General features: G+C 39.3%; 1 protein-coding gene across 2 annotated transcripts; it reads right to left on the reverse strand.

Annotated features, from left to right (window-relative positions):
• Positions 1-3,407: 3,407 nt before the first annotated feature.
• POLR2K (RNA polymerase II subunit K) lies at positions 3,408-5,767 on the reverse strand. 2 transcript variants are annotated; one of them, XM_032858588.1, is made up of 4 exons: positions 5,699-5,767; positions 5,076-5,145; positions 4,233-4,325; positions 3,408-3,547 (listed from the first exon to the last, which is right to left on the reverse strand). In XM_032858588.1, the coding sequence occupies exons 2-4, from the start codon at positions 5,134-5,136 to the stop codon at positions 3,525-3,527; spliced, it is 177 nt and encodes a 58-aa protein (XP_032714479.1). In that variant the 5' UTR covers positions 5,137-5,145; positions 5,699-5,767; the 3' UTR covers positions 3,408-3,524. The 2 variants fall into 2 exon arrangements, with proteins under 2 accessions (XP_032714479.1, XP_032714480.1); XM_032858589.1 differs by having other exon boundaries at positions 5,721-5,734.
• Between the last annotated feature and the right edge of the window lie 2,902 nt (positions 5,768-8,669).

The raw sequence follows: 8,669 nt of genomic DNA on the forward strand, positions 1-8,669 counted from the left end.
CGCCAGAGGCGGACCGCCGGGGGCGGGACCAGAGCCTCTGCGGATGATTGGCTGGCCCTCGATCCCCTACCTCGCAGATAGGCCTCACAGCCCAGCCTCTTCGCACAGACGACTATTAGGCCAGAAAGGAGTCCAAGTGGGAGAGCTCCCTTTCTCCATTGCGTTCGTTTCCGATCGAGTTAAAACGCCGTTACTGTTCTGGATTGTTACACCACCCGCAAGATAGGTTGATAACTACTCCTACTTAATTATAGAAATATAATTAAACGTTCAGAGTATCTACAACGTGTTTCAGAAAGAGCAATCTGAAGAGTATGGAGGCAGCAAGCCTAGTAGCTGGGACACTAATCTTCAAACTAATCATGTGTGGAAAATAATAATACAGCAATGGTGATAATAATTAACATTGATTAGGCTAAGAGTTTTTACGGATTCATTTTATTTTGCAACTAACCTGTGAGGTAGGTGCGATTATTTCCTGCCTACCTTACAAATAAAGAAAGTGTACCCTGGTGAAGTCACACACTGTTAACAAAGGACACTGTGGATATTTGAACCCAAAGCCTTTCACCGAAGTCTGTAGTTTACTGAGCTCTTAAAATATTAGCCAAGCCATCACTAAGTCCCATTAGCTCAACTTCAAAATGTTATCTTACAACCAGCCACTTCTTAGTCCCTCTATTGCTATCACTCTGGCCTGCCATAATCGTTATCCTGAACTACTGCAGGTGGTCCTTAGCTGGCTTCCCCATCCATCCATCCATCCCTACATTATCCATTCTCACAGAACAGCTCAAGTAATCTTGTCTTAAATCATGTTACACTCCTGTTTACTCCCATCATGAGACCATAAATAAGCAGGCCTCTGCCTACCTAAAGTTTGAGTCACATGGGCTTCATTCTAAAGTGGGAACAAGGCAAGCTTACTTTCCACCCCTGAGACATTACACTGGCTATTTCCTCAATTTCAGGAATGCTCCTTCCCCTTGTCTTAGTATGTCAGGCTCCTTCTCATCCTTCAGCCTTCTGCTCAAATAACCACTCCCTCCTAATTTTCTACACAGAACTTATTCTAGGAGGTATGGACATGTTCAGACATTTGTGTATGTGAGGAGGCAACTTGTTTTACAGGTTTCTCAGTTTACAACTTCTCAACTTATAATTTAGTCTTATGAATGGCTTTTTTTTTTTAATATTTCTAAGTAATATCTACACCCAGCATGGAACTTGAATTCACAACTGTTGAGGGTCAAGAGTTGCACGCTCTACTGACTGAGCCAGGAAGACACTCCTGAGACTGTTGTGTTTTTTTTTTGTCTTTTGTGGGGTTTTTTGGAGAGAGACAAACACAGAGTGGGGTGGGGTGAGGTATGCAGAGGGGAGAGAGAAAACGCTCACCTCACAACTCTGGGTTCATGACATGAGCCAAAATCAAGAGTCCAACGCTTAACTGATTACGCCAACAAGGAGCCCCAAGACTGGCCATTTCTGATTTCAGCTACTGTTTTTACATTTTTCACAACTTTAATCTCTGAAGGTAACTTCAGAGCCTCAAAGCACCATATAGACCATCATAAATCCCTCCACTTTGACCATGAAGCTTACATTAAGTGAACTGGCTAGTCACTGAGAAGCAGGGCTGGATTTGATTCAATTTCCATGCTTTCCTCATGGACATGCATGTCCATAGTCATTGGTAAACATTTTAAGCAGGGGACAAGTTACGTGTTAACTTTAAGCTCAGATTTACTGATATTTATACTTATACAACACTATTTGAAAGTCTTTTTTTAAAGATCTGCTGTTACTTGTTTTTGAAAGAGAGAAGGGAGGGGAGGAACAGAGGGAGAGAGCCTCTGCGCTCAGTGCAGAGCCTGACACTGGGCTTGATCCCACAACCCTGAGATCATGACCTGAACTGAAACTAAGAGTTGGATGCTCAACTGACTATGCCACCCAGCCACCCCCAAATCTTTTAAAGCAATTTTATATCTATTTTACCTTTTTGCCCATTAAAATTGTCCAGGTAGGCAAGAGGTAAAATCACTTCCATTTTTGTAGATGAAAGGGACACAAAGAAGTGACTGGTTGAAATGTTGGTCTTGAGTTCCAGTGGTAATACTTTTTCCACTAAACCACTGTCTAGTTAACCAAATAATAATATTCAATTAAACTAATGATACATAAAAGACCTATGATAAAATCAAAACAGCTAAGAACAATAATGTCATCCCAAGTGTTAGGGTTTGTTTAGGGGACTGTCATATTTATTGGGACTCTTTTGTCTGAAAAAGACAAGGTCAAGAAGAAACAGAGCAGAATTACAAAAGTACAAAAGGTATGGCTAAAGGAAAACCTGGACCTAGGAAGCACTCTGAAAAATTTGAGCATTGTAGTACTTTGTATAGCACTTAAAACATTTCTAGAACTTAGTATTCAAGGATGGTAATAGAAATACAAGTGCTTTTTTAAAATGGCACAGTTAATTTTTTGAATGTCAGAGACACACACAGCTAATAGTGAAGGTGGAATATACCTATCTTCAAAATGAATGTTAGGTGACATCCCATAATGATGGAATCCTGGAACAGATGGGAGTATCTGAGTATCCATATCCCTAAGATCAGGGCAAAACTTTTAAACATTTATCCATAGGCCAGTGTAAACCAGAAATATACATATTTTTTTAAGTACCCTGAAGGCAGAATTTTTTACCTTCCTGATTACACCTCAGAAACTACACCCGCCTTAATATCTTTCATCCACTTTACTGCGAGTTTTCCTTACAGATGCAACCATTAAAGTTTCTTTTCCCTCACCCAAGACTTAAAATACAGTCAAGCCTTATATACAAATACAGAAGGCCTACATCAAGTAAAAATGAAAAATTTAACTCAAAATAATGCATGCATGCTAAGTACACTGGTATACTCAATACAAAATGAAAACGGAGAGTTTACAAAGTTGGTGATGTAAAACAGTAGTTTCCAAGGAACTTACTTAATCAGACCTTCACAAGGCCCTAGAAAACATTTTTAACAAGGCCCCCAAAAGATTCTAGGCCTTAATTAGAAGTGTGGTTTAGGGAAGCACTTTAAAACTTTCACTCTGTGTCAGATCACACACAATAAAAGTTATAAATCAGGTAATTTTTTTTAAAGACTTTATTTATTTACTTAACAGAGAGAAAGAGAGGGATAGCAAGAGAGGGAATACAAGCAGGGGTAATGGGAATGGGAGAAGCAGGCTTCCCGCTGAGCAGGGAGTCTGCTGTGGGGCTCTGTCCCAGGAACCTGGGATCATGACCTGAGCAGAAGCCAGACTGAGCCATTCAGGTGGCCATAAATCACATAACTGAACAAAAAACTTCTTTATAGAAACTATCAAATAAATATCTACATACAAGATGGTTTTTAAAATGAAATGCTATTTGTATTCATAAAGATATATACACTAATCAAAAACTATGTAACATTAATAGCAAATCCAAGTACAAATGAAGATAATCCTCCAAATTCCATGTTTCATCGAGCATCAAAAACCACCACTGTATTAAAATGAGTTAAGGACAAAAAAAATATTTAAAAATTATATGAAGGATTTAACACTTCCAAGTCATTTTCTCTTTGCAATCAGCTAGTTATTTAATCCACAGCGTATAATAGATTGGAACTCAGTATTTACTATGATATTTGGAAACGGAAAAAAAAAGAAAAAGACTTCAATTTTTATTAGTCCCCTTTCCATGACACAAAAGACTAATGCACCAAAAAAAAACACTAAAGCAATGTTATCAAGGTAACTTAGCGGTTTAAAAAATATTTTAATTGTACTATTAATTACCACATAATAATATACTTTCAGTCTTGTGGCTAATTTGTAATCCTTACTTTATCCATTAAGTAGCATTCATATACAGTATTTGTATTTATTTCTCTTTGTATAATTTAGTTTGTCCATAAACTCAAAATCAAGGAGTATAAGTAAAATTCAGATCCTGTAAAACAGACTTATGAGAACTAAAATCAACTAATATTCAGATATTTAATATATGCCTCTACACTGAATTTTTATTATGAACATAAAAATTAAATGATTATGAAAATCCTAATCGAGCCCCTTTTTTGGTAGTCTGTTATTACCATTTTTTAACACCAGAAATTAGTGTTTGACTAACACAAGCATTATTCTTCACGTCCACCTACTTCATATTTACCAAATTAAAAGGATACATCTTTTAGTCCTTTTCTTGTACATTATTCTGTATCCACATTCTCTGCATCTGATTGGATCCCTGGATTTTATTTCATTTTCTGTGTGACATTCTAAAAAAGAAAGCATGTTTATTCAGTGTCTAAAGGGCAAATAGGATAAAAAGGCAAATTATCTTAACTCTATTTTTCACCCAAAGCACTAAAATGTACTCAATCTTAAGAGTAAGGTGCTATGACCATGCTGAAAAGAAAACCACAGGCCCCAAACAGCCTCACTCAGGTTAAGATGCCAAGTCAGTAAACCCAGTAAACCAAGGCTTAACACTTAACCTAACTGCAGTTTCAACCACGCAGAAATGTAACCTCTGACCAGTCACCATAGGAATTTCTTTGTCAGCATTAGGGAATTTACTGCTTTTCTGTTCCTCCTCTTAGAAAGGCCATCTTACCTCAAACAATGGATTCTTTGCTAATAATTTCCTTTTTTCCACTCCTCTCTACCTTTAAAAACCTTTCTTTTTCTGTAGCCCTTTGGAGCGCCTATCTACTTGCTAGACAGGATGTTGCCTGATTCACGAATCCATTAAATAAGCCTATTCCACCTTTAAAATGTACTCAGTTGAACTTTTATTATTTAACAACAATATACTAAGGAGGAAAGAAAAAAGAGTTATGGACAGTGCACTTTTTCTTGGACAGAAAATGAATTCTTAATGAGAGAACTCTTTTTTTTTTTAAACAGTTGATAGTATTCTGCTTTATAAATTTAAAGATGAGAGACTCATTTAAGACAAAGTTAAATGTAATTACTTCAAAACTCTGAAGTAAAACACTCCTACTTTATGTAAGTTCTATTCTTACCTCCGCAGATATATATCATAGGCTGCTGCTTTGGGGGTTGAACGTCCTTCTGCGTGTCCATCGATAACCCCTGAAATCACAGGCTCAAATACTGAGTATCTCAAAAGGGCTCTTCACAAATCCAACCAGGCCTCATTTTTCTCAGGGAAACCGAAAAAAGTCCCAATTCCTAACCTGTACTTTTTCAAACCCTATGGGTAGAGCTAATGGACGAAAAACACAACGTACTGCGCACTTACCCCCAAACTGGACACAGTAACTTTACACATACTATTTCACTATAATCTTTACAACAATCCTAGGAGCTATTACTCTTACTTTACAGATGAAGAAACCCAGCCTTGTAGAAGTCAACTTGCGCAGAGCTATTCAGCTATTAAGAGGTAGGGGGACTGGGATTTGACGGCAAAGCTCGGTTTCCATTTAACCCCAAGTTCTACTTTTCCAAAATTCAGCGGAAGGCAATAAATTATATCCTTCAACACGGGAACGTGCGAATCGAAAATAAGGGGAGAATAACCCTCAAAAGCCAAACAGGGCAAAGGATTAACATCATCTACTCAATCCCCAGCTTCTCCCAATTCTAGTTCCATACCGGACCCTTTTAACCTTGAGGGTCTTACCTGTTTGGGTTCAAATACTCACGTCTAAATACAATCCACCAAGTCCCTAACCACGCAGCCCAAAGAAACTCCGTACTCTAAAACTCTCGGCGGATTATGGCTCCTCGTAGTGTCTCACCCAACTTCCGGCGCTGGCCTATGACGCCCCTAGTCCCCGCCCCTTCCGCCCCGGGCGTGGCAGGGGAACCCTGATTGTACAGGAGCTGTAAAGCCGAGGTTTTGTGGGTTAGGCTCTGTAGGGAGGCCGTCCGTGTTTCGCCCCAGCTTATTTCGCTTTTCAGGATAGCAGAACATTTCAGTAGTTCCTCAAATAGGAGGGAGTCTGCTTTTCTGACTAGTCAGCAGAAAGTAAACTTTTCCAGGAGGGCTGAGGGTTAGAAGAAAAAGTGAAATGACAGCTGCCCCTGGAATCCTAGGCTGACCGTTACTCGGAGGAACACGGAAGGAGCGACTCCATCATTGATTTTCACTTAAAAAAGCGCTTTTCAGATTGTTTTTCCTTGGTACCTGTGCTGGGCCAGTGGAGCAGGCGCCCCCTAGCCACATAATTTCATTTTTGCTTTTTTGAAACTTTCGTAGGCTCCTGTCGTCCCTCTGACCTTCTCCTTTTACTTGTTTTAAAGGAAAGGCTAGGGGCGCCTGGGTGGCCCAGTTGGTACGGATTTCGGCTCAGGGCGTGATCTCAGGGTCCTGGGACGGATCCCAGCATCAGGCCCGGCACTCAGCATGGCGTCTGTTTGAGAGTCTCTCTTTCCCTCTCTTTCTCTGTCCCTCTCGCTCCTGCTGTCTCTCTCTCTAAAATAAATTAAAAAAAAAAAAAAAAAAAGCAAAGGCGGCATGAAGGCAGCTACATAAATTAATTCCACTTAAAACTGAGGGATATTGGTAGCAGTCACTATCCCTTGATTGACCTTTACATCGCATGTATTCCTCCCTAGATGAAACAAAACGGTCTGCGCAGTGGAGGTGTGTTTTTTGAAAGATCAAAATCAGTGAGATTAATAGAAGTTGGATTAACAATGTTTACATTCGTTTGCTTCTTTCACAGGTTTTCACTGATAACAGAAGAAGGAAGAAGAAAATAAAGTAATTAAAATTTAGAAAATATTTGTTTAATTATAGTTAAGCAGAGAAACAGACTTTCTCCCCAACATGTCTTTGATTTCTTATTAAGCAGAATATACTGCTTTCTAGTCTTCCCTCCAGCAACCTGAGAACTTTCAGCTTCACCTTTCACTTCCAGAAGGAGTTCAAATTGATTGCACCTCTACAGACCACGTTGGGAGATTTAACTTCATTTTCTTGGTCTTCCTAGCTGCCAATTTTTTAATTTCCAGGGAAACATAATGGATTTTCCTGCTGCTTCCTTCACAGACCGGCCAACATACAGCCTAAGTATTTTGACAATTAGCTCTCAACCAAAGAGAAGAGGGTAATGCAACAGAACAGTCGACACGGGCTTTCCTGCAAAAATTACTAAATAAAACTGTTGTTAAAAGAGAAAGATGATGGAGGGGCGCCTGGGTGGTCAGTCAGGTAAGTGTGTGCTTTCATCTTAGGTCATGATCCCAGGGGCCTGGGATTGAGCCCTGCATTCGTCTCCCTGCTCAGCCTCGGAGCCTGCTTCTTCCTCTCCCTCTGCTGCTGCTGCTCTCTCTGTCAAATAAATAAATAAAAATTAAATTAAAAAAAGAGAAAGATGATGGAGTGATCCAGAAAGTATAACTTAAATCATTGCACACTTTATGGGATTCTGACTCTCCAGTTGAGGTACAAAATGATTCTGGCACATAACACAGTCTATGGAGATTAGACTGGATCAGCACATGTAGGATAGAAATGGATCCTGGGACCCTGTGGAAGGGTAGGGTAATTAGAAGTGGTATCAAGGAGATCCAGAATTTCAACAAAAGTCCATGTTAATGCTAGTTCCCAATCCAACACCCTCTTTCCTATCAGCAGGATCCATTAGTCTTAGGATCACTATGGAGCATGGTCAATGGAAATTGTTAACACTGGTAACAGCTAACTTTTCTTGAGCACTTACCATGTGCAGATATCACTGCATTGCTCTCTCCAAATGAAGGCAGTTGTCTTGTTATCTTGGATACTAGTGCTTTTAATTCCTTAAAATATGGTTATGGAGATGCAAGTTGCTATTTTCCTCCCTGAATCTGTTTTTCATATTCCTTGATCCTATTTTTTTAAAGTATATCAGCATAGCTTAAGTTATCGTGATTGGAAAAGTCTTTCATTATGTTTTGCTGGATGGTCCCCAAAAGAAGAATTAGATCTTGTGGAAAACAGATGGGGTTTAGAATTCTAAGGTCAGTAATGGTATGACTTCCAATCCAGAAAGGAAGCAAAAAGGCCAAAGACTATGGTGGGCAAAGAATAGGAAAATATTGCTTAGTTATTTGTATTTGGAGTATATGAGTAAAGCCAGGACAAGCGATAGGTAACTAGATTCCTTTTTTGCCCTTTTGGTTGGGGGCAGTGGGGAGGAGAGTAAAAATTATTCTTAGGATAGAAGGGAGTTATGTTAACTTTTCTGCGCTTTAGTTATGCTAAAATAAAGAAAAATTAACTAGAGAAAGAGAAACCGCAATGTTTAAATGGTGTTTGGGATTTTGTGGATTTTTTTAAGCCATAGGCAAAATTCCCTGCCCTGTTTACATTATAGTGGGAGTGAGGATCGGACATTAAACAAGATAAGTAAGTAATATGACATTTTTATTTTTTTAATTTTTTTCTGAGTAGTTTATTTGTCAGAGAGAGAGAGTGGACAAGCAGGGGGAGCAGCAGGCAGAGAGAGAAGCAGGGTCCCTGCTGAGCAAAGAGCCCTAGGACTTGATCCTAGGACCCTGGAATCATGACCTGAGCTAAAGGCAGACACTTAACTGACTGACCCACCCAGGCATCCCAGTAATATGAGATTTTTAGAAGGTGTTAAACTACACAGAGAAAATTC

The sequence above is a fragment of the Lontra canadensis genome, unplaced genomic scaffold (assembly GCF_010015895.1).
Source record: "Lontra canadensis isolate GAN:19392208 unplaced genomic scaffold, GSC_riverotter_1.0 scaffold15, whole genome shotgun sequence".
Classification (NCBI taxonomy): domain Eukaryota; kingdom Metazoa; phylum Chordata; class Mammalia; order Carnivora; family Mustelidae; genus Lontra; species Lontra canadensis.

Bases quoted from the DNA above. Each gene is read 5' to 3' on its own strand.
- POLR2K (XM_032858588.1), bottom strand. From the start codon at position 5,136: ATGGACACGCAGAAGGACGTTCAACCCCCAAAGCAGCAGCCTATGATA. The intron at 4,326-5,075 runs GTAAGAATAGAA...TTTCTTTTTTAG, and splicing joins TATGATATATATCTGCGGAG to AATGTCACACAGAAAATGAA. The intron at 3,548-4,232 runs GTATCCTTTTAA...ATTTTAATACAG, and splicing joins CAAGAAAAGGACTAAAAGAT to TGGTGGTTTTTGATGCTCGA.